The following is a 26,923-nucleotide window of genomic DNA, read 5'->3' on the forward strand; positions in this document are numbered from 1 at the left end:
TACATTCTAGCCCATAACACGATATAGAAAATGTTCCTTATTCCCTAGTGGGTGTCTTGCATTGGCTGCATACATGGTTTTTATGTGGATTGAAAATCTTGCTTTACATATGGCAGAGACACAAAAGTGTGGAAAATTTGTATCATTGTAAGAAAAAAAAATCAATTCAAATCCACTGTGGTTGATTCACTCTATTCAGAATGTTTTGTTCTCTTACAACTATGCAGACATGTACCATATTCTAATTCTTTTGGCTATTTATGAAAACTTTATGATTGTTTAAAAATTCTGGTAGGTATCCAGAAAGGGTCTTTAACCTATTTTTCCAGAATTCTCATATGAAAAATTCACTTGATACATGGTCCTGACAGCTGTACCGGTAGGAAACCACATCTGTTGAACTACAAACAAAGAAGCCAGATGTGAGAAATATTTCAAAGTCATTTGTCTTACCATGTCTTCATACTTTGCTGAGGCATTCAACAGTAAAATCAGGAGGAATTCATGTAAATTACTACAGTCAAAGAGCAACACATAAAAAATGTGCAGAGCTAGAAAAGGGAGCTTTATAGCACTGGGGAGTGAGAAGAGGAATTCGAGTAGGAACGAGCCCTGACAGCTAACCCTGGAAATTGAGATTAAAGTCACTACCATGTTATTTTACATACAGAAAAGCCATTTCAGACATTTTTGAAGGTTATGTTCTCCTGTGGCAGACTTTGACTTGCAGTAAGTACTTCCGTATATGTTTTAACTTTACCCACTGAATAATCCCTCTATATTCAATGGAACTAGTAACATGCATGAAAATGCATGAATGAGTAAATATTCTGATGAATTGGGGGTTAAATTACCCTAGTAAGGAAGGGACAGAGGCACTCCAGATTAACATACTATAGTAAATTCAATGTGTAATTCTCCCATTGATTCCACAAGCTCATTGTTAAGCTCTAATATTTTCATAAAATATGAATTCTTCAACATACATTGGTTATACAGACTACAGAACAGCAAGGTTTGTTTGCAAGGGTTTTACAATGATTACTAGGGGATAAATTTGGAAAAGGTACTTTATTTGTGTACACCAAAACTATTTGTAAATTGTGCAGGTCAACTGAAGCTCATCTTGTTAAAACCTCTTAAATCGTACAATAAATCATTTCCATGCCAGACAAAATTGACTCAGTTTACATGTGGTATAGACAACATTTTTAAAATTAAAGCTATTCCATCTGTTACTGAACAAAAGAATGAAATAGATAGAAAGAAGGCAAAGAATAATTAATTATTCCCTGAGTGGTAAAGAGGGTTGGCTAAATTTATTGGGCTGAAAGCTAAAATTTGACATGTGAAAGGAATGGAAAACTGACTGTGCCTCAGCTTCAACTGACTAGCCCTGACAGACTACATACAATGCCACATAATTATTATTAAACAATGACTGGAAATGTAACACCTGTTAAAAATGTTAATGTTAATGTTAATGTTTAAGCTATCATCATCCAGTTTTCAAAATGCACAAAGGAAATAGCCTGAAGAATACTGACTCATTCATGCCACAGTTTTCAATTCTACACTGAACTTTTAAAAGCATAATCCAGATTCATGACATCAAAGCTTTCTATATTTGTGTTTTTCTTTTTTTTTACTGCATCAATGCTTCATAAAATGGAAAAACCCCCAAAACCAAACCTGATATTTCTCTTTATAACTTGCTTTTTATCCTGGCTTGTTTTTATAAGCAAAACAAACTCCATATTTCTCTCCAACTCTGCTTTAAATCAAGAAGCAAGCTCCTGATGAGCGTTCATGCAGCTGATTAGAAAATTGTCTTATAAACAGCATCATTAGTGGCATGCCAATCAGCAGTGATACAGTGGTATTGGTGGTGCCTTTGTAAATTATAGTTATGCCCTACGCTTGGGGAACCTAAATGTACAATTCTGAGATTTCTTATTGGCAATTAGATTATAAATGCTGTGTTATAATGCTTAACAGCATGAAAATATGTTTATCACATCCTGTATCTGCAGAATACAGGAAAGAAAAAACCCTAATTGGAGCAGACTTTCTGAAGAAGCTATTATGAAGGAATCCCCAAAGTTGAACTGAAAGCTCATAAAAGAAGAACCTCCTTTAAGGTTTTTCAGGAGTGATGCCTTAGGAAAACTTTACAGATGGTAAGATCTTTTGACATTCATTCCTCCATTTGTTGGGGTTTACTGTTTGGTTTATGACATGTATCCCCACTTAAAATATACTAAAAATATTTGGAATTGTTTGAAAGGTTTAATTTGTTTTATTGAACTTTTCTTATTAAATACAAGGAAATCTAGGTAACACAGGAAACTCAGCTGCCACATGCTGACCTAAACTTCTGTTGATACAATGTGACGTGCACCATACATACATTACATACATACATACAGTCAAACAGCACTTGGACCCACATTCAAGTGGAAATAATACACATGGAAGAAAACTCTTAAGAAATGCTAAGGTTGCAATGCCATGGACTTGAGAGCAATGAGATGCCAGAATTAAAGTTTGCCTGTGAACTTTTAATTCATGTTCTTTAGCTTTCATCCTTTAATTATACAGTCACATTAATCAAGCAGGCCAGACTCATTACAGTAAATAGTATTCTCTTATTTGACACACTTTCATCACAGTGTTCTATGCCTTATTTACTGCATAGATTTAAACTGCATCGAATGCATGCATGCGGCATTCCTCATGGGCTTGTATGTATGTTGCTCATTACAACAGAACTGATAATACCATTGCACATGCTAAACTGTGCAAGAGCAAAGACTCCAATAGACTAACATCTTATCTCAGAGATGATACTACAGCTTTCATTTTGGACTATCCTGTGCAGAGCTCTCAGGAATGTTAGGGTGCTGAGAGCTCAGCTCCAGTGCTAAGAGAAATGAACGGCTGTCTTGCAAGTAGCTAAAGTACCTGCATAGAGAACAACCCCAGATAATTGACTGCCTGAACCTCAAGAAAATCCCACGTTTCAGCAGTACTTGACCTTATTCGTCTCAGGTGACTCTGCTTCTGCAGTGGGAGAGGCTGAGCTTGTACACACCTGTACCGTCAACTACTGCTGCAGATTCATTCCTAGAGAATACACCTTGGACACTGAGTGATGCTGGTGTCTTCAATCTAAACGCATGATTAAATCCAAACCCACTCATTAATTTTATTTCTTTGTTTCTGGTTTTCCCTAGTTTCAGAGTCCTGCATTAGTATCCATAAGAGTGCAAATAAAGAGTTTTCCTCTTGTTCTCAAATCAAATGTCTAATGCCGTCTTTTGCTGTTGGATCAATACAAAGGCATATCCTGTGGACAGGCCTGCATGACTTGAGCTGAGCAGTTTACTGACAGTAAAAGTAGACTATAATGCCTGGACAGCACTGGAAAATAAGAGAAATTGCTAACAACAGAGAAATAACAAGACTGAGAAATTTTGGTCTCAATTCAGCGCTTCAAAAGAGAAGATGTCAACTATCTACTTAAAACACCTCTGTTCTCATTTTCTCAATCTCTGTATTCATATCTTCCCCCGTTTTGATGTTATCTGCCTTTTCTCCAAAACATGTTTCTAATTCCAAATGCAATCTCCTCACATCCCAGTTTTGCCAGTCTCTCTCCCTCTGATTTTTCTTCCCCTTCCTCCTGTTTCCCTGACTCCCTCTGCCATGTGAATTTACTGCCCAAAAGAAGTCACAGCTGCTTCTATGGCAAGACATAGAATCATCTATCAGAAATCTGTATTTTCCAACTCACCTGAAAACAACAGCCTTGCATAGTGATTTGTAATTTGTATGTACGTCTAAAATTAATAGTTCCATAGCATGCTCACTACACTCAATTGTTAATGGCTTATTAATTACACATCAGGATGCCATAAACAACTTACAGCTAAAACATAATTTTTTATAAAATAAAACAAAAGTCAGTGATGACATCCACCAGACTTTTGTCCTCTCTGGAACTTCACATAACAGCAAGGAAAAATCCACCTCTTCATTTCCACAAACATCTAGAGGCAAAAACTGGGAGAGAGCAGAGCCCCCTCAGATACAACGTGCAAAGTGTTTACAAAGGGAACAGCCAGTGAAGAATTGAGACACTGCAGAGGAGATAGCCAGGACTGTTTGCCATTAAGGTACAGGAATAGATCACTGCAGAGAAAATAATTTCCCTCAGTGTCATGTTTTTGGGGAGAAGAGATCAATCATATACACCAGTATGTACTAAAAAATACACAGAACTAAAAGGTCGGCATACAAATTGGAAAGGAGGAGTCAATGCTCAGTGGTAATGCCTACCTATTTGAACAACTTCCCCCAGTCTAAATAGCATATGTTCATTAACTGAGTCACCACACACAAACACATCTCATTTTTTAACTCTGGGAGACTCTAGCCAGACGTGATTGATTTGTCCTCCTACCAGTCCTTGCCCTTTTGTAGTTCTGCAGAGATGCTGGTAATGGCAATAACTCACCACATGCCTCTGAGAGCTTTTTTGTTTTTGGAAATCTCTCAGCAGTGTGACATTTACATTTATTATGGCTGATTCTGAACATTTAAATATGAAAACAATTAAAGTATATTTGCAAGGGATATGACAAATGAGCATTTGTACTCTGGCCAATTTTTCACTGATTTTCATTGAAGTACACCATTATGTTTCAGCTTTGACTCTACTATTGTCTGAACAAGATGATTTCCCGGCATCCATGGGCAGGTTGATTGATGAGAATGCCTTTAGGGTTAAATGTCTTTAGTATAAACTATGAAGTCTCTTTCTTGGACAAATTCATCCTCCAAACTCACCTATGAAGATTCAGTCACTGCTGAAATCCATAGAATTAATGGCCCCCCATCCAATCTAAACGGTAGCTCTCTGGCTCTCTGCAAATCTCTATCTTGCCCAGAAAGGTGTTTTGTCTTTGCAATCACCATCCTTCTGTAGCAGTAGGTTGCTTTTGATGTTCATGTGACTTTAGTATTCTCACCAACCTAGTGCCACCAGAGAGATGAGGATTATCTGCACCAAATCTGGGCTGAAGCAGAGCACCTACTTCCTCATACCTCCAGGTCACATTTGCATTAGCAGAAACAGGGACTGAAGTAACATAGGGGATGCAAGGGAAAGAAGAGATCATTTTGCTCTCTTGACAACCTTCTCCCCTCTATATTAATAATGAAATTAAGTTTCCACAGTTGCAATGTGCCACGACAATGCAGTTACACATGCATAAGTGTTCTGGTCAAGGGAGGTGAAGTCAGTTAATTGGGGACAGCAAGACTGGAGGCAGCCTAAGCTGCAGTGATCACACACAGGTGGAGTTTGTAGTCCTGAGGAATATGAGTCAGGTAAGAAATCAAGTTAGGCCCCTGAACTTTAGGAAAGCAAACTTCCAGTTCTTCAGGGAGATAGTCAGTGAGATCTCCTGTGAGGCTGCCCTCAGGGACAAGGGAGTGGAACAGTGCTGGTAGATCTTTAAGGAAGTCTTTCATGGAATGCAAGAGCAGGAAATCAGGCAAAGAAAGTAAGAGTGGCATGGCAGCGGAAACAAGGACAGGAAACCTGGGAATAGTATAGAGATGAAATACAGCTGTTTGGGTGAAGCTGGAACTGAACTTGGCAAGGGACACAAAGAAAGGGCTTCTACAGGTATCTTAACCGGGAAAGGAAGGTCAAAGAAGGTACACCTTCCCCCAATAAACAATGTGGAAAACTGGTAACAATGAGGAGAAGGCTGAGGTACTCAACATCTTTTTTGCCTCAGTCTTCAATGGCAACCTCTCTTCCCACACCTCTCAAGTGGATGGACAGTAGAAGGGCTGGGGACAGAGTGGCTGGAGAGCAGCCAGGCAGAAAGGGACCTGAGAGTTTGGATCGACAGGAAGCTGAACATGAGCCAGCAGTGTGCCCAGGTGGCCAAGAAGGCCAATGGTATCCTGGCCTGGATCAGGAACAGTGTGGCCAGCAAGACTGAGGAAGTGATTCTTCCCCTGTACTCAGCGCTGGTGAGGCCACATCTGGAGTACTGTGTCCAGTTCTGGGCCTCTCAGTTCAGGAAGGATATTGAGGTGCTGGAGCACAAGTCCTATGAGGAGAGGCTGAGGGAGCTGGAGTTGTTCTGCCTGGAGAAGAGGAGGCTCAGGGGAGACCTCATCACTCTCTACAACTACATGAAAGGAGGTTGCAGCCAGGTGAGTGTTGGTCTCTTCTCCCAGGTAACAGCAGTAGGAGAAGAGGGCACAGTCTTAAGCTCTGCCAGAGGAGGTTTGGATATTAGGAAGAAATTTTTTACAAATCAAGTAATCAGACATTGGAATGGGCTGCCCAGGGAGGTGGTGGATTCACTGTCCCTGGAGGTTTTTAAGATGAGACTGGATGTGGCACTTGGTGCCATGGTCTAATAACCACAGCGGTAGTGGATCAAGGTTGGACTTGATGATCTCGGAGGTCTTTTCCAACCCAGTTGATTCTATGATTCTATGGGGACTGGGGGAGCAAATCCCCTCCCACTCTAAGTAAAGATCATGTTCAGAGGAACCTTAATGTACATAAGTCTATGTGACCCAATGAGGTGCATCACAGAGTCCTGAGGGAATTGGCTGATGTAGTTGCCAAGCCACCCTTCGTGATATCTGACAAGTCGTGGCAGCCAGGTGAAGAAAAAAAGGTGACTTTTCCCCAGAAAACTAGAAAAAAGGAAACCTTGCATCCATCTTTAAAAGTGTTGAAAGGAACCACCAACCTGTTAGCCTACCCTCAGTGCCTGGGAAGGTCATGGAACAGATCCTCCTAGAAGCCATGCTAAGGCACATGGAGGACAGTGATTTGTCAGGTGATTTGAGACAGCCAGTACAGCTTCACCAAGGGCAAGTCCTGTCTGACTCACCTAGTGGCCTTCTATGGTGGAGTGATTACATCAGTGGACAAGGGAAAGGATACAGATGTTGTTTATCTAGATTTCTGTAAAGCCTTTGACATGGTTGCCTTCAGCATTCTCTTCTCTAAACTGGACTGTTAGATGGATAAGAAAGGGGTTGGATGGTTGCATCCAGAGGGCACTTAGTGGTCAATGGCTTCCAACCCAGCCATTCTATGATTCTGTGCTTGTACACCAAGAAAAGCTTGATGACCAGTGACACGATTCAAGGGAACAATGTGAAGTTGTGTTGGGAGATTTAAGTTGGACAGTAGGAAAAGGTTTTCCACCTCAGAGGGTGGGTTGGGTGCTGGAACAGGCTCCCCAGGGAAGTCGTCATGGTACCAAGCCTGCTAGAGTTTGAGAAGCTTTTGGACAATGCTTTCAGGCACATGGTGTGATTCTTTGTGTTGTCCTTTTTAGGGCCAGGAATTGGACTTGATGATCCTGGTGGTTTCCTTCCAACTCAGGATATTTTGATTCTGTGTATCTTCAGTTTACTTCAGGATGGTATTATTCAGGTTTTGGAGAGTCATCTACTCTGTGTACAGCTGTGCTAGAGCAGTCTCTCTGAGATTTTTTTCTTCCTATCTCTCCCTGTCAATTACTGCCTATTAATGCTGCGTGGATGGATCATATATACACTACCTATATCCCATTAAAGACAGCCTTCCAGCTGGGCTAAACTAACCACCAGAAGTGGTTTGAGCTGCTTCAGAACTAAGGTACTCACATGAATCTTTCCATAAGTGGAGTCCTACAGTAGTAATGTCACCCCAATAGTGGATCTGGAAAAGCATATCTGTTTATCATCTTAAAGATCCCTTTCCAAACTGGATGCCAGGACCCTGCTACTTCAGTAAAGAGGAGCTGGAACCAAATCTGTCTCCCACTAATTCAAAACATATATTGAAATATGTGAAAATGAACTGAATACGTGACCACAAATCCCCATTTCAAGCCTCTTCACAAAGTGTGACTGAGTTTCAAGCTGCTGTTCAGAAAAAATTCAAATACAGGTTTAGGGGCCCAGCACAACTGAGCTCAGTGCTCATCAGTCCTTTAATGTAGACCAAAGGTCTTTGTGGTCCAAAATCATCTACTGCAATGCTAAGCAATGCACTCGTTGCTTTTGCTGACTTTCAGTAAACCAGTAGGATGCCAGGCTGTCATGATCAGAACATCTGCTTCATTGGAAAAGTATTTCAGCAGCCTTTGCCTTGTAATAAATGATGTGATCCTGGAAGGCCGACAGCAGCGCAGGAGTGCAGGCAAACAGCTCACTAAAGGTCAAAGCCACCCAATGCTTCTGGATCAGCAGCACCATTTCTGTCCACCCCACCCTACCCAGAGTCTTAGAGCTGCAATGAATAAGTGAGAAAGTACATCACTGATAATATATCTTCTACCAGTGAAGAACATGAGAAAGGAGGAAAGGAGAGGAAAGCAGAGGAGAAGGGAATCCAGCTGCGAAGATATTTACTCTCCCACTGAAAACAGAGCGATTCCCAGAAGCGCCGCTTAGTTTGCCTCAGTCAGAATGAACTTGGGTAGCAAAATGTGAGATATAAACTATTTCAGTTATGAAATAGGCTACAGAGTGCTTATACAAACAGCTTCACTAGCACACAGATACCTGTCCATCTTAATTTATAGCCTTTCCAAGAACAGTCCCTTAGCATTTGACTTTTTTTTTAAGGAGTTACTTGTTTTCTTTCATCTTTTAGACTCTGTATTCTCCTAAAACACAACCCTCCACTGCTTTTGTAATCTCTTTTTTTCCATCTACAATGCAATGTCAAGAAAACCCCAATGCCATAAAACAGTGCAAACATTTCAATTTTACCAACAATGTAAACAGTATCAAAAAGATTTTGGATCCTGTTCGTCTACCTGTGGCATTAGTAGTCAGTGGATGCTCTGCTGCTACAGTTAGAGAAAGGTCTTGCTCCTGTTGTTATTGTTATTGCCTTTTAAAGTGAAATGATAGTAGCACTCTGTTGAATGGTAGCATTTTACAGCAATTTAACTTTCTGCCTAAAGAAGCAAATCTGCATGAGAATTACCTGGAAAGCACAGTCACATACACACAGTGTTTATATATACATACGCACATATATGCTGGCATTTTCAGAACAGGTATGTCATACAGCATATCAAAGGCCATAGGGATGAAGCATGAATTAGTTGGTAAGATTATTTTCTAAACTAATTTCCTAGAGAAGGAATCATTTCCTAAAAAAGCCTACCATTACTCTCCAACCTATTCTTTGATGAAAAGTGCAGCTGATTTCTACCTTCATTCTTATTTACCTTTCATGAAAGCACCACTGAGGACCTAATGAAGAATGCTGGGTAATTCTGGCATTATTGGATTTTTGGTTATTTATTTATTAGACATGAGAGCTGTTATCAGCAAGCAGCCAGGTGAGTCAAATCAGATAAAGCATTATCTGATTCCTGTGCTGTAAATCAGATTTTAATAGAGAAAAGATCTGTATCCCTTTGGGATTGGAAAGAATATGTTTATAATGTGTTCTGAGTGCCTGCTACACAATAGCAAGTATGGATAAAAATATTTTCTCTAATCAATTTTCCACCTTCTTCTCCAAGTTCTTTCATACATGAGAACTAAAATAAATGAAAATTCTGTTTGTGACAAGTGCTACCAAATAACTAAGATAAGCATGCATAAAAGCATGCATACATGCTGCATTCTCAAATGGACATACAAAAAATACTGAATTCTGCAATATTAAAAGACATTGTAATTTCTCTGCTGTCAGAATAACTTACAGATTTCAGGTTTATCTAATTCAGCCATTGAAATGAGACCTTTGGTAGCCTACTCTTAACCTCAATACACCTTCTATCCTAGGTATTTATCTTTGTCTTTGAATCTATAAAGTCTTAAGACAGCACCTGTAGACTGGACACAGATAATATTTGACTACCTGTTGAAGGTTTTACAAATTTTAATCAGCAGAGTAATCTAGATATGCTCAGACAGAAATTAATGTTAAACGTAAAAAACCTTAATACAAAGCCAGCTCTTTCTTGCACTGCAGTCCTACTTGAATTCTAATTTGCTGGAAATTTTTGTTCACAAAGATGAGGGCTCCCCTCTCACCTAATGCATCTGTGTTTGAACTAAAATCCTGTAATTAGTTTACTGTCTGGATACTTAAATATTCTGAGGACTCAAAAATTACTTTTAAAATCAAACTTGCCAGGTCACATCCAATTAATTCCATAACAAACTGGAGGAACAGGCCTCTCATGTCATATTTGGCTTAAAATTTCTTCTATGATTTACATATGAAAATTAATTTATAGCCAAACATTTTTATTTACTGAGGTTTATGAAGGTGTGTGCTCAGAGTGCCATTAAAGAATGAATAGGGAAAGCTCTGCCACTGCCAGCCATCAGCAGCAAGGCTGACATCCATATCACACTTCACTATCTTCTTATTCCCTTTTCTTCCGAGGTGAGCCTTTGCTTCTCCATCACAATTCACAGGAGGACTAATATTTTTAAAAATAACTGCAAAACTACAGGCAGCATAGAAGTCATTAACACAATGGAAGATAATATCAAACTTAAGCTATCTGAATGTAGGTCCTACTTTCCAATGAAAAAAACCCAACCAAGTCTCTACTAACCATATGCTGTATTTGAGCTATTGGTTTCCCTTTTGGGAAATGCAGCTGCACTTTATCTTTTTTTTTTTATCATTATCTGAACAATAATATTATTCCAAGGTTATTCTGTATTTGGATGAGTAAAGGTTAGCTCTAGTCAGTTGGGCAAGAGAGTAGTTTCAGGTTGTAATGACCTTGATGTCTCAGACAGATTGAATATGTACAAGGAAGACCAGATAATTTTTTGGTTTTATATATCTCTCTATACATACATCTGTGATTAAAATGGAGAAATAAATGAAGGAACTATGACCTGTGAGAAACATGAATACTGAGTCTGAAAGCATAGCCTGTAATTGGACACACTGTACACATCACTAAGGAAAATACTGTAAAAGTCTGTTCTCTTTCCTCCTGGAGACAGTAACAAGGGTGGGGAGAAGCATAGATGATGGTGTAGTGTTAACATGAAACAAATAGGAAACAGTTTTTTAAATACTTTTTTGTCCCCCCCCAAAAAAGAAAAAAAAAAGATGAAATTAAGTGTAAAAAAATTCCCCATAGGTCCACATTTAGTTATGTCTCTAAGAAACCTGAAGAAGTTTACTACAGCACAACTAGAATGACCAACATTGAAGAAACTGATATCTCAACCCAACCCTAGATAGGAAAAACCTTTGCTGTCATTGCATATCCCCTCTGTGCCCTCTTTCAGCTGGCACAGCTAGACTAGCAATCCCTTTTTCCTTAGCTTCAGCAGACCAGGCAATCATAATTTAATACTAACAAAGCCACAGAGCCATGTCATTTGTGGGAGCAAACAGACCATCTTTAAAATTATCGTCTTTCTAATGAGCACCTTGTAAATCCGATGAAATTTTTGTCATTAAGCTCAAGAAATTTCTGATGTATCTGAAAAACAGCATTTTAAACTAATAGTAAAAACCACAAGAAAGGCTGCAGCCTTACAGCATCTACCACATTCTGATCCACACAGTAGCCTTTTGCAATAGGCTTGACATAGGCTTCAGAGATGCTTCCTTCATTAACATGACGTTGGTTTGAGGTTTTTTCCCCTCACTGTGGCAGGTAGAACATTTTCTGAGAAATCAGTATCTCAGTGCAATGGGCCACAAAATTCACTGTATAACAGGAGATGAGCAGATGCAGATTCAGAACCTTATTTGTCAATTGCACTTATAAGTACAAGTGAAAATATCTGACGCTTTTTCAAATTAAAAGAATGTCCCTTATACAATATAGTCAGCTCTTCCAATCCAGTTTTAAAGGACAAAAGCATTGCTAGCCTGGCATCTCTTTATCTGGCAATTCTCTCACATCCCAAAATTAATGCCATATTTATATCTTTTATCATTATTGAGGTACTAATGCCTACCACCATCTTAATTGCACATGTTCAAGCTCTCAGTGGAGTAAGAAATTCCCTGGACTAGCAGGTATTCTGCTGCCTGGCACAGTGGGTCAATCTCAGATTTTAGCCAGCAAAGGCACTACATTATAAACTGTGAGAACCGTATGCCCTTTCTACATGGGATGGGTCTAAAGCCTGGTCATGTCAGACTGTGAGACCAGAGCCTCTCAATTACTGCTTTCCTCCCCCTTAAGTTTTAACGAATCTTTATTGAAAATATCCCGTTACTTTCCTCTGTATATACATCCTGAATGACTCAGTACAGGAGGAAGGGGTAGGAGGATGAAGGTTGCTTCAATTTTTTTTAAATCATGAAACCTCCTTTTTTACAGATAAATGTCCCTGGTTCTAGATCAAACACACCTTTTTCCGTCTTAAAATTAGAAAAAAGATGTATTAATTCAGAGTTGACAAACAGACAATATACATGAAGAAGTTCAGGGGAAGTGAGGTAGCTTTAATAATCTGTATCACATTATTATTTGTCTGTTGTAACTTTACGGCTTATAAACAGAAGTTTAGACACTCATGGCTTCTCCTCCCTGGAGGGTAATGTATCAAGATAGTAATGTATCATGACCTCAACAAATGTTCTATTTGAAGAGCACAATGACTCCCAAATGGAAAACATGTTTCTGCCTGTGATATCTCAGGTTTAAACATATTTCTCTTCTTTTTTTTGTAAAAGCCCCTTCATTTCTAAGAAAAAAAATGGCCTGGCAGAGATTCAATGCCAGGCTCCACCTTTAAACTTGTAAGGCCCTTCAGCACCGGTGATGCTGGTGTAAATGTATGGTTAGGACCACATCAAACCCACCGTCCCAGAGGCATCTGACTTACTGAGGTTCCACTTAAGGCCTGTCGTGGTCACGCTCTCGCAGGAGTTCCCAACGGGGATGAGGCCACACCAGGTGCCTTCCAGTCCTGTGTCCACACGCAGCTTGTGCTTGCCCTGCAAGACAGAAGGGCTTCTGGAGTCAACGCTTGCCAGGCACCCAAACCTGCTCACAGACCTTGCAAATAAAGCAGAAAGTACTTAGATGGAGACAGGTCCAGAATGTCCCCCAAGAGCTCAGGAATATTTCATTGCAGCAGGAACTCAGGTGTGGTGGGGGGAAACAGTTTTCCCCCTGCAGTTATAAAATGGTTAAACCCCAGGGGGTGGTGACCCTTGAAGTTTTTCGGTTTTACCCAATGAGTGCTTCTGCAAAATATAAACATATCACAACCAGAATGGAAGAGAAGGTAGTTGTAGTTGGTGGTAGAAAAAGTAGCCATGTTGTGAGAGCCACAAGGAGTGAGAGCAGAAGCCCCCCCTGGGGGGGCTCTGGCCCCCCCAGCCCTGGCTGGGGGCTGCAGAGACTTGGAACAGTGTTAGACTGGGCCAAGTGTCTGTAGCTGAGCCGGGAGATGTTCCTCCACTGTGAGCCGCAGCAAAAGATACTCAAAAGCGGCGGCAGAACAGCAGTGGATGGAGCAGTGGCAGAGAGCCAGGAGAGATAAGACCAAACAGCGACAACAGGCAGGCAGCACACAGAGAGAACTCCTGGAAGGAGAGAGAGAAAGAGAACGAGAGCCGGCAGCAGCAGAGAGAGAGAGGAAGTTGGGGTAAGAACTGAAATAAAACCCCATACTCCTCTGAGACCTCCAAGAAAGGAGGAAGATGATGGACTCTTACTTGAAAGAGTCTTAAAGTGCTACAGCACTTACAGAGAGGAGCTGAAAAGCTCTGAGAAGAATGTGGAGGGTGACCTTGGCCCCCCCGCTGCTTGAGACAGAGTACAGAGCTCTTTAGGGAACTTGAATCCCCTGAAGATAAGGACCGTCACGAAGACCCCTGAGCTTCGTGATATGATGTAGTGAACTGACCCTTGTCCCGGTGAACACAGCCTACGGAAGAAGACCCTCGCTTGGAAACGAGTGGCCGAGGGGGCTTGGATACCCCCTCATGAGTACTGGTAGAGATCCAGCCACAGCTGCTGTATGCATGAGAGGAAGAAAGCCTGCTGCCTTAGAGACTACTGCTCTGAGAGTAGAAAAAGATAACTTCCTTCTTCCCTCCTGGACTTTTATTTGGAGGGGAGAAGAGATTTGATCCATTGTAAATACTTATGTCATGGTAGAGATAGCTAAGATTGTATATAATGTATTGTAGTATTTATTTGTACAGTCATTGTAATATATTCCCTTTCCCCCATTTGAGTCTCGTGTGGTGTCTGGAAAAAACCATCTCACATTAGGTTGACATGTGGGAGGGGGCTTGGACTAGGGAATTGGATTTTGGGGCTCTCAAACCATGACATCAGGCCATTAATGTTTACAGAGGGTGGAGAGATGTGTGCTTAGGTTCCAGACCTCAGGGCTTTCTGAAGTTTGTTTCTAGGTTTTTCTAAGCAGAGTCTGGCTTTGTGCATTCTTCCCTATCATTTTTTGAATAGACACTTCTGTCAAAGCTAGGCGCTTTACACCTAGCAGGCGCCCTGATCCATTAATTCATTTTTTCTTCATCTAAACAGCTGTGTTTCACTTCCTAAACAATGCTAGTCAAAGTGCCACTGAAACTCCTTCACTATTTTGACAACATCTGTAAAATTTCATGTACTTCCCCAGGCATGTACTCTTCCCAGAAGGACAAATATGTGCAGAAACTCAACTAGGTGCTAGAGAAATTAACCTAAATATTTAAAGTAACATGCTTACAATAACTAAGAACAAAAACTGAAATTAAAAAAAATTTTTTGTACACCTAAGATAAATTTATCTTGTAACTCTCCAGTTCATGGGATGCAGGAGAAACAACAGCTATTAATGATGATGGAATGTGACAAAGCTCTTAATTAGCACTTATAGACCCCGTGTGAACATCTTGCCAGGTATCAGCATATGAACAGTTGCAAGGAAGAGTAGATAGAGGAAATCTTTTACAGAATGAAAAAAAAAAGTGCTGAGTGTTATAGTTCTGGCACAGTATGTGTTCTAAGAAACTAAAGAGGTGTTTATGGAAACTAGCTACAAGAAAACAGCAAATGCCAAGTAGTGACAAGATCAGTGAAGAAACCATCTCTGTTCTCTTCTACACAGATAATTTATTCTTTCAAATAAACATGGGCTTCATCTGGGGGAACCTTAAGAATCTTTAAGGGTTTATTTTATTTGCTTGTGGATGCATGGGCAAGTGAAACTCTTGAGCATGTCTTTTACACAAATTCTTCATCACTATAAATAAAATCATATATCCCTATTTATAAATATACCAAAATAAAAGGACTCTCTGAAACCAAATGAGTATTCAGTAATTCAGTAATTTGTTAAACAAGAAACCAAGGGTTTATACCGAGAGCAAAAAAAAACCAGTTGAATCGTAAAAATCAAGTAAATGTCCCAAGTAGCAAAAACACTTTCTCACAAATTTTCTAAGGGAAATGTATTTAAGCTTTTTCCTCATGCCCTGTCCAGTCATTTCACATGCTCTTGCAAATACAAAGTCACCAGTTAGAAAGTCAAAACTGGAGGCAAAATATCTTATTGCTGAGACATGATAACTGAGGCATTCAACAACTTCTCCCGTTAATGCCAAATGCATTATGAAGAAACAACTTCAATACATGTCATGCTCTCAGTTAACAAATGAACCTTGGAAAAGCTGTCAATTAGAGAGTATCAGATTGCATAGCTTAAGCCTATTTGATTGTTTGCAGAGCAACAAGAAAACCAATCCAATATCATCTGTCTTCTCAGGGTGTCCAGCTTCATGTGGTGATGAGCCATGTATATCCGTAGTGGTTTTGAATGCTTGCCTGCCAAATTCAGAGGTGTAACAAATTCAGGCTTGATAACCTTTTAGCTATGCAATATGCCGCACTACTTCTCTCTCACAGCACAGAGGGAGGAGGAAAGGGAGAGGTACAAGTACAAGCTCTCTTGTTATACGATTGCAAATATTGTCTGTTATGAAGCTGATAATGAAGGAGAGATGAAGGGGTGGGACTATCTATTTCCAATGAATATTGCTGCTCAGAGCTCCTCTAGGAGAGGAGCAAACTCACCATATTTATCTATTAGTAAGGGAATATGAAAAGCAGATGTAAAAGCAGCTGGCCCCACAGAGAACCTGATTAAGTTCTGTGTTCTCAAAATCTATGTCCAACTACTATGAGGTTTGCATTTCCTATTTCATGACATTCTCACCCAGCTTATAGATAAAGAAACAATTCAGTGGAAATTTATGCAGAAAGCTGTCTTCCTATGCTCATGAAATAAATCTTTAAACAATACTAGAGGCTCATCAATATCTAGGATTTTATCAGGAGTCTTTCAATGTCTAGTACCTCCCTAAAATCCCAGTTCACATGCTTCAGTGATTATGTGAGAACATTAACTTTCTTCCCTAAAAGGACATTTTCTAGCACTCAGTTGTATTTTGCAAACCGGCAACCCAAAGGGCTAACTCAGGGCAGCAGGTAAACAGGAATTGAAATATTGAAATGCAAATTATTTTTTTAAAAAAGCCCTCTGAACTGTTAGGAGAAATTTATGTCTTAGAGATTACTCCACTAATTTAATAGAAGTCAATTTTTAAGACTTCTCTTTATATAAGTCAATAAGGGTTCTTAATATTACTGGGTATAGTGGTGGTAGAAAAGGGAAATGGACATTGGGAAAAAAACCCAAACAAATGAATTCCAAGTAACCTACTAATTTTTGCCAAAAAAGGTTAACCAGCCAATGCATTTGCACAATACTCTAAATTCAAAGCACTGTGAGCCTATCATGGGGGAAATTCAATGCCCAAGCTTATCTTCAAATTTTTGAGTACAGATCTCTCAACCAAGCAAGATGGAACTGATATTTGCAGGAGGAAGGGAGGATCAGAGCTTCTAATTTGCAAATACAAGTAATAATTTGTTCTATTTAAGTCTGTGTGATTAAAGGAACAATTATATACTGACACTTAAAATATCAAACTGTTTTCAGTTTCTGCAGAACTCAAAGTTCTAAAACTAGGTTTAAAAAGAAAACCAAAGTTTGACTAAATAAATTCCTCCTTCTTAAGTTTTTTTCCTCTGCAGGAGATAACTGAAATATTTTTACATTTAACTTAGGAATCAAATATTACCATGTTTGAATGGTAATTCCTGGTGATAAAAGAATGGCAAATAATACAGCTGCATTGATTTTTATCTTATTAAGTCAGTTTTGAAAAACATTGATCAATCTTCAGCATTGATTTTTTTCCTTCATTTTGTCTCTGATGCTGGTAAATAAGATCAATTTCTGAGTTCAGCAATAAGAGGAAAATGTCAGAAGATATTTTTAAGAATTCTTCATCCACATAGGTTAAACTTTTCCTTTTGATTCTAATGCCTTGCGTTATAAAAGGCCTTTAAGCAGTAGTGGTTAAATATACACCCACTTGAACACTGTTTTCACTGAGGAAAGACCTAATAACATAGTTGTTCTTTGTAACATCTCCTAACTGAAATGAATAGAAGTCTGATTGCTGGGAACTCATATACCTAACCCCATTCAAGGTGGTAAGATGCTAAAATCCTTAGTCAAAAATTTTCAAGCTGAAAAGCACATGAACAGTATCAAGATAAAAGCTGATAGCTTCTCTCTGTATGTAGATATCCCAGTACACAGAAAATTACTTCTCCAAGTGCTTTTCAGACCAACTTGAATAAATGTGCTGCAATAAATGTACACTCTAAAATAGACATCAAGCAACAAAAAGTTATGAAAGAGAAGAGGGAATGAGGACTGATCTTCAGTACTGCATTCTGAAGGGATCTGAAGGAGGGAAACTTGGAACTTGGCAGGCTGAAACTGTACACAGACGAGTTAACAAGATGCTGGGGAAGAATAAGGAATTAAAATTAAGCTTTAAAAAACAAGTGAAGAAAGACACTGTAAGTAGATCTTGGAAACTGCTGAAGAACTAGGACATGTGAAAGGTAACGGGGAAGGAAAAAGAATGAGTTACCTGATTAGAGGGCAAAGCAACCTTGTTCTGATCTTCAGGCTGCCCTGATAGTTTCTCCAGTATAATCTAAGAAATCACTGATTTTCTAAAAGGTATACTGGTACCTGTACTTGCTGTGAGATCTGGGACTACAGAGAAACAGGATTTCTTGAGATTTGGCCAACTGCTCTACAGTACCTCCTCTGCTAGCTAGATCTTGTTTTCCATGATCTTTCGATAAAGCATCTTTTTTACAGCAGCTTTATTTACTTGATTACTCCATAGATGGCAGCACACACTTGAAAGCAACAACAGCAGCAGAAAACTAAATACAGATGTCATAGTGTTACCCAGGGAAAAGGCAAAAACCACAGTTTGTTTTAGTACATAAACATCTGGGTGCAGAAAATTGTATATAGATAAAAGATTTGGAGAATGGGTGGAAATCAACACAATCACTAAAGACTGCAGAAGAGAGGAGGAGGAGAAAAGGAACAAGTACGAAACAAAGCTGAGAACATTTATGTTTAAAATCAAATATCAGTTGTTCCAGAAATATTTCTACTAATCATTAGTTGTGCAGGAGCTTGACTTAACAATAATAAAAGCTTTTAGGCTGAGATTCTGAGCAAGATAAATACAGCCAATTTTCTAAAAGGATGTGCTTAAGAAGAGCCATTTTATTATAACCCTAAAATATCATCGTCTTTTCACACAAATACACAGTGCCAAGTTGCGATTACATGAATGCTATTCAAAGAACATTTTCTGAGCAAATCAGGCTTTTTGTTGTTGCTGAAAACAAAAGTAGTTACAGTGCCAGCAAAAACTAGGAAGTTTAAAAGCTCTTGCCTGTCATATCAATGACTGCTTAAACACGTATAGAAAAACCAGCAAATTTATTATTCTTCAAAATAATATTGAAAACTACTGGACCCAATCCTGCCAATCCCTACTATCAAACGTTTCTAGTGTTCCTGCATTGAAATGGATAGACTTCAGTATATCAGTTATTTGCAAGACAGAGCCTTACCAAGGCTATCCTTCAGGAGAAGCACTTCATAAAAAATGACTTTATAGTGAATAAATTCCCAGGCAGGAGAGAAAGAATATATTATAATCTTTATTAGAACCAATTAATGAACACATGTGTTTCAAACTAGTTTATGTCAAGGGTACAGAAGGAAATTCCTGTGGAGGTGAGTGCTAATAAACAGAAGAGATTTACTATACCCTGAGGTTATTTGTTGAAGTCGTTGCCACTGTATATCTAATGTACAAATTATTCACAGAGGAAATGATTCCAGTTTCACACATTCACACAAGAACATCTTACATACAGTCCTGGTAAAACCCTCCTGAGAGTACACTCCTCATGTAATAGTGAGGCTATGTTTTACTGAGCACAGTGAGTGAATCCCTTGACTGTCCATCACTTGTAGCAGCATGAGCCTGTAAAACAACTCTATCTTCTGCAGTCCAGTCTATACGAGTGACAAAACCCCAGTCATCATAAATGCAAAAAATGTGAAAGTTAAAACTGCCAGCAGTGTAGACACTGGTAACATGCACACAAATGAAGGGATGAAAACATTTTATCAAGCTAAAAAGATGCCTGGGAATACAAAAGCTACTTTAAAAGACACAGACATATCTTAAAGATTGACAAATGTCATAAATACTAACTCTTGTTCTACTCTGAACACCATCCAAAAGAAAAACTCATTCTGTTGAGGCTTCCCACTTGGAAATGAAATTTCACAACATTTTCTTCAGTTCTCCATAAATCAATGTAAAATACACCACAAATGCAGAACACACCTACGATAATCAAAAATTTACCGGTCCTTCTCTACATTCAAGTAAGTCTTAGACTGGCCCAGTGTGACATTTTATCCTTGAGCTTGTGCATTTGATGCCTTATCCTCAGCAGGCACATCATTATAGGTTTAATTAGCATTTTTAGTGATGCCTTAAAAAAATCAGAACCATTTTCTATAAATCCATTTATGAGACTACAGAGTATAATAGATTGCAGATAGGAATGAAAAGTAGACAAGCTGCTGAAGATTTCATATTGCCTGTATAATTAATATGCAATGTTGCAGTTAAATCGTCAGCCTAGAGGGGCCTTCACTAAGGGTACTAATACCCTGTAATTCCCAAGTGATAAAAAATACAGCATAATCCTTCTCATTATCCATCAGTTCATAATAAATTTAGGGTCACTGCCCATTCTCTTTTGTGCATTTCTAGAGGAGAAGAGTCCCTAGAATCCCTTCTATCTAGACTTCATTCTCTTATTTTCCTGGGTATTAGAGAAATATGGGAGTTAATTTAGAAGACAGGGTATTGTTCACCTAACTTGTGGCAAGGAATAATTTCTTCTTCACTGAATTACTAAGTGTTTCTGGAAGGCACCTTTATGCTATGTAAGATAAGAATACACAGAATTCAAATCTGTTTATCTGTTCTCAGGAGTCTTCCCAGACAAACTGGCAAATCTCTGTAGCTTTCCTCCTCCAAAATCTCACTTGGAAATCTTCTGTACTGCATAATTAAGAAGAATAATCAATAGGCTGCTGGCCAACACCTTTTAGTTTCTTGTACTTCTCAATCTATGTCCATAGGATGCCCTTGCTTTTTTATATGTTATACAATGCAGCAAATCATGAGCCCACAAATCCTCTTATATACCACCATCCTTTTAGTAGAACTGGCTTCATATTTGGAGGTTCATGTTAGGATTAGGGGCTTCATAAAAGCCTGGCCTCTATGATTTCTTCAGTGCCAACAATTATTAACAGAATTCTTTTCACTGAGTGGTGGAATCCCACAAATGCTCCTTTCTCCCTCTCATTTCTGACTGTTACTTTCATATACCTCTAAGCAAGAAAGATAGAGGTTTGAAGTAGCAAAGAATGAACTTTGGAAAAAATTTTGCACTTTCTTGAACTCTGTTACAGGAAGAAATAATTTGCCGATATTATAAAGATATTAACTGACCTAGGATAAGAAACCATATCTATTTTCAGTAGACAGGAAAATAGCTTCTGTTTTATAACAGCAGGCTTTGAAGAAGTGTTATACCCAAGATCTTGCACTAGCAATGACTGACTGCTTCTCTCTACACCTGTGAAATTCAAAGATGTGTTACTCAGGTCAGGAAGGACAAATATAATTAAAGAAACTTCAAGCTGGCTATTCAAATAAAGAATTTTTTCTCCTTTTTTTTTTTTTTCAGCCTTCTTCCCTTTTTCTTGTATAGGTCAGTAGTCAGTCGGAAATCACAGTCCACACAAAAATCCATTATTGGATTGGTGGGGAAACAGAATACTATAGTGCCCTGAACTCCACTTTCCTCATTTATAAGTCACACTTGGATAGGGGTGTGAAATTTATTTGCAATGGCCTTTAGAATATAGCTTCAGTCCCCTTGCATTTCAGTGGGAACTGTACCCATGTCATCACTGGTATCAATGACAGGTTTGGCACTCAGAATACAGAGGAATATGCACAACACACTAAAAGCATTCAAAGTAGGCCAACTTGAGTCCTAAATATTTGACAGTGATTTCTTACCATAAACAAACACAGTCAACCTGGTATCTTTTCTCACAAGAATTTGAATGCTGAATGCATCTTTCCAGCACCCCATATGTCACCACAGTTATAATTCTGAGGAAGCATCCCAAAAGAATTGTAGCTTTATTTAAAATACCAAAAGGCAGAAGAAATTGTATTGTATAGCAGACAATGAAAGAACAAAAAGCCCACGTGGCATTTACCTTAGACCTATGTGGAGGACCTCTTATATTCCCCAAATAAGTATTAAAAATTATCAACATGCTGAAGCATACTCAGCCTTAGCATGAAATGGTTGAGTAATAAAATTTGGTACAATAAGGAAAAAAAGGTCAACCTGGATTTTAAGAGACCAAACTTTTCGCTACTCAAGGAGCAGCGTCACCCGGGAATCTGCTTTTGAGGGCTCATGGGTTCACAAGTGCTGGTCATTTTTTTAAGAATCACCTTTTAAAAGCACTGGAGCAGTAAACCCCATTGTGTCAGAAGTCAAGCAAGCAGGATAGAAGACTTGGCTGAGCAGGGAATTCTTCTTGGAACTCAGGAGGAAAAATAAACTGCATGATCTCTGGAAGCAAGGTCAGGCTTTGCAGAATGTTACAGAACTGTGGTTCACATATGCACAAGGAAGACAAAAAGGGCCAAAGCTCAACTAGAGATGAAACTGGCCAGTGTTGCATCAAGTGAGAAAGGCTTTTTCAAGCATGTTAATTGCAAGAGGAGGTCCAAGGAAAACATGGGACCAATACTTGTTAAAGACGGTCACCTGACAAACAGGGATGAAGAAACAGAGCCATTAATGCCCTTTTTTGTTGTTGTTGTTGCTATTTGTTTGTTTTTGCTTTGCTTTTTAGGTTTTTTTTTAAGTCTATAGGGCCTGATGGGATTAATGCTGGACTAATGAGGGAGGCACCAGATACTCTGGAAGGACCTCCCTCAAACATCTAGAAAGATCTTGGGAGCCTGGTTAGGTCCCCACTGACTGTAAACTAGCCAACACTATTCTGATTTACAAGAAGGGCTTGAAGGAAGCTCCAAGAAACTACAGACCTGCTAGTCTAACCTCAGTACCTGGAAGAATTATGGAGAAGATTCTACTGGGTGCTATTGAAAGATATTTAAAGGACAATGCAATCATCAGGCCCAGTCAACGTGAGTTCACAAAGGGAAAGTCCTGTCTAATTTGATATCCTTCCATAATAAGGTCACCTGCCTGGTGGTGGATGTAGTTCTTCTGAATTTTAGCAAGGCTTTTGATATCATCCCTCCCAGCATCCTTCTAGACGTGTTGTCCAACTGTGAAATAAGCACGTAGATGGCATACTGGGTGAAGAACTGGCTGAAGGGAAGGGCTCAAAGGATTGTAGTGAATGAGGCTACATCTGGCTGGTGACCAGTGCTTTTCTTCAGGGCTCAATTCTAGGGCCAGTTGTGTTCAATATTTGTATTGATGATCTGGATGCTGGAGTTGAATGCACAGTTAGTAAGTCTGCAGCTAAAACCAAACTGGGAGATGCTGTTGACTGCTTCAAGGGACAAGAGGTCTTGCAGAGGGATTTGGATAGGGATTGGGATTATGCAATCACAAATGGCACGAAACTGAACAAGACCAAATGCCTGATTCTGCAACTGGGATTGAGAAACACCAGAAGTGTGACTAAACTGGGAGAGGAGTGGCTGAAGAGCAGCCCTGTAGAAAGTGGTCTGAAGGTGCTGGTTAGGAGGCTCAGTGGGAGTCAGCAGTGTGTGCCCTGGAAGCCAAGGGGCAAACCACATCCTGAGGTGCATCAAACACAGCATCACCAGCCAGTGATAAAAGGTGATTGGATAATCACACTCTGTAGTGCTGGTGCAGCCTCATCTTTGAGTAGTGTGTGTAGTTCAATATAAGAAGGATGCGAAGGTACTTGATGCCTCTCTCAAAAAGGGCATCAAGGCTGGTAAAGGGGCCAGCAGACATGTCCTCTGAGGAGGGGCTGAGGGCACTGAATTTGTCTGGTTTGGAGAGAAGGAGGCTGAGGGGTGACCTCACTGCTCTCTACAGCTTCCTGAGGAGGGGAAGTGGAGAGGAAAGTGCTGAGTTCTTCTCCCTGGTACCCAGTGCCAGGAGATCTGGGAATGGCTCACAGCTGCATGCATGGGGGGTGGGGTGGGGGTTGATTTGACATGAGGAAACATTTCTTTACCCAGAGGGTGGTCAAACCCTGTGTCCTAGTTAGAACATCTGGGACTAGCTCATCACTGTGTGGGTGTAACCCAAAATTGTGTATTCTATACCCTTCCATGCCATTTCCCAGAAACTGTTAACAACAAACCATTTACAGCAGCTGCCCAGAGCACACCTGACCCCTCAGGCTATAAAATGGGTGTTAAGAGGCCTGTGAGATAGGAGGATGCTCCTGTCCTCACACCCATTGTGGAACTTCCCGCCCTGAGGGAAGTACTGGGCATTCCTGCCTGAACCTGAGGATATATAATCTTTGGGTCTTGGGACTTCTGGTACCACTCGTGTTCCTTCATCTCCACTTTAGACCAAAGGATTGTAACTTGTATTTTTGGGATACAAGGAATAAAAAAAAAAATAAAATTCAGGTCTGCTTTCTAAATTTGTACATCCTGTTTTCCTCCATTTCTCATTCTCTCCTTTACTTTTCTTAGCTAGTTTCAGGACAGCAACTTATCAGCCTCAAAGACTAATAAATTCTTGAGATAAGTGTTTTCTGTTAACTTCAAGAAAACATTACTTCTGATGAAAATGAGTCATCACTGTTTTATCACTAGTGGTTGGTGAGGAAACCATTTCACTGTTTGCTCTCAGCCACCAGGACCAGGTTCCCCAGAGTATAAGTCCTGAGTATGCCAAGAGAGTGTCATAACCCAGTGGGTTTTGATTTTCTGTCATTCAAATCCTTTCCTTGTCTATTGGTAAAGATACTGTAAAAGCCCATCAAAATACATATGTGCATCAGGTTATCTGTTGTCACACTTGGGCTTTAAGTGCCATGCTAAATTTTAAGTAAAATCCAAAAGCCTTCAATTTTACCTAAATTATCTTTTGGTGGTCAAACTGGAAAAACAGTTGTTTCCCCCATCTGCTTTATGTCAGGCTAACTGCAAGCTGGCACTTAGATTTCATGCAGGGAAAAAAAAAAAAAGAAAAGAACGAAGAATTCAGATATCTAAAATGCTTCCCATTGCAAATGCAAACATAGCTAGACAGCAGAAGTGTCACACTTGCCTGTGTTAAATACAACTAGAGAATTTAAAGCAGAGTTTTATTGGGTCATCAGAAGTTTTGGGCCAGCAGAACTTCTATCCAACTGGAGCGAAACTGCTGGCAAACAAAAATGATAAAGCTTTTGAGAATTTAAATAAGAATAAGAAAGAAGGCTGACAGGTGCTAAGGAGCACTCAGGTCAGACAAAGACATCTGCCAGAGACTTCAGCAACGTAAGGTAACTTTGAATCTAGTAGTGGAGGACAAGACAAAAAATTAGAGCTGAAATGAAGGAGGGGCAAGCTGAAATCACGGAAGTAATTTCCATACAGGAAAAAAAAATCCACTAGGGATTATAATAAATTTAAATAAAATATACCTACATGTATAAAATAGGGGAAAACTTTAAGGGGTTAAAGCTGTAAAATAGAAACATAAATACCAGTAGGTTTTTCCTATTGACAATTCATAGTGTGTTTAGCATGATATTTTATTTCAGACCTGGGAAAGTTGTTTTGTTGTGTGGTTTGTTTTTTTTTTTAAATACTGTGGACTGTCTCCACACTTTGATTCACAGTGAGCTGGAGCACGCACAGCAAATTCCTTCAGGACAAAATTAAACTGGAAGATGCTCTTCAGAAGGACCCCTAAAGCACTCCACTCACTAATGAGCATTCACAGAACCGCAGACCCAGACTAGTCTGAAATAAAACACTCTGGAAAGTGTACAGTGTGGACATCAGACATCACAAAGTGTTTCAGCCCTAAGAACCTCCTTCTACCGGTCTGCACTGCTTTTTGTCATAGACACAGGGTCTGGAGAAGAAGGAGGTCTAAGACAAAGGCAACAGTAGTTACCGGGCAACATGATCTGTCTCCAAAGAAAGTGGCAAATTTACATTCAGCAAGATTTAGGAAAGCAGATTCTTGATGTCTTGAAACAACTTATGTTATCCTTGGCAACAATTTTAAAATGCTGTACAGTGGCATGATCCACTCTACGAATACTGTAGTTTATCTTAGTAGATTTTAGAGAAAACAGTCATGCAAAAAGAGGCCAGCTCAGGATAAATTTTTCTTGAATAGTTATCTATTAGAATACAATGGAGAAATGAACAACTGCAAAGATTTTACTTTTTAACTCTACACAAAAAATATTGGCTCAGAGGATGCCAGATAAAATCCTGGATTCAAACAATTTGGTTCTGGCTGTGTGAAAGGACCTGTCACTCCGTGGCAAGGAAGAAAACATCCTTTGGAGAAGCTGTTGGTTAAGGATCGTGCTCAGGGTATTTCCAAAGACAGGTCTGCCATTGCCAGAGATGATTAAGGCTAACCATTTGACAGAATTAGAAGCAGTAAACAGCAACTCCCACCCCCTCCAAACTGAAATTTAACCTTCTCAACACCAAATTTAAAAACCGTGACATTTTGTGATCTGCTTGCAAGTTAATAAGCATAATTCATATTTTGTATTTCTGCTCCATTTGATCTTTTCTCATCCTCTTCATGTAAACTATTCTTTAGCTATAAAATAAAGTAAAAACCAAAAATATACTGATGCAGGGAAAAACCAACAGTAGCACATTGTTAGATCTGCAATCTCTTCACTGCATGAGCTGGTTCCTCTCAAAATTATTATGGGCATGGTTACTAAGATGCTGTAAAAAAATAACCATTCTATTCACACAAAGCATGTATATAGCTTTAAATAATAAAATTACTATTGCTCTGCACTCCCTACATGCCAACTTTAACTAAGGAACTAATAAATAATTAGATCAAATAATAAATCGATTGTTTACTAAACTTCTACCCTCCACTTTCCTCCTGAATTATAACCATACATGTTTCTTTATTTCAAAAACAATACACATGGTACTGATTTGTTCTAGAAAGAAACACATTTTTCTCTTAGGAAATGGTTACACCCATGTGCAAGGGAAGACAAAAATCAGATATGGAACAATCAAAAAGTTCAGATCCAACCTTAAATCTAAGCTTTTCTGAAATCTTCAATGCTAAAATACAGTTTTGGTTTTCTCTTACTGCAAAATGTGATTCACCAGAGAAACTTGCTTTTAGACCATCACAGGAGGAATATCTATGGAAAACATATACAT

The 26,923-nt window shown here is 39.3% G+C and overlaps 1 protein-coding gene across 8 annotated transcripts in view; it reads right to left on the reverse strand.

The window, feature by feature from the left end:
- TPK1 (thiamin pyrophosphokinase 1) overlaps positions 1–26,923 on the reverse strand; it is a 300,163-nt gene that overhangs the window by 54,711 nt on the left and 218,529 nt on the right. For all 8 annotated transcript variants that reach the window (XM_032700141.1, XM_032700088.1, XM_032700132.1 and 5 more), the window contains one exon: positions 12,877–12,988. In XM_032700141.1, coding sequence (XP_032556032.1) covers positions 12,877–12,988 — 112 coding nt within the window. The remainder of the gene's footprint in view (positions 1–12,876; positions 12,989–26,923) is intronic.

The sequence above is a fragment of the Chiroxiphia lanceolata genome, chromosome 1 (genome assembly GCF_009829145.1).
Source record: "Chiroxiphia lanceolata isolate bChiLan1 chromosome 1, bChiLan1.pri, whole genome shotgun sequence".
In the NCBI taxonomy this organism is placed as follows: Eukaryota; Metazoa; Chordata; class Aves; order Passeriformes; family Pipridae; genus Chiroxiphia; species Chiroxiphia lanceolata.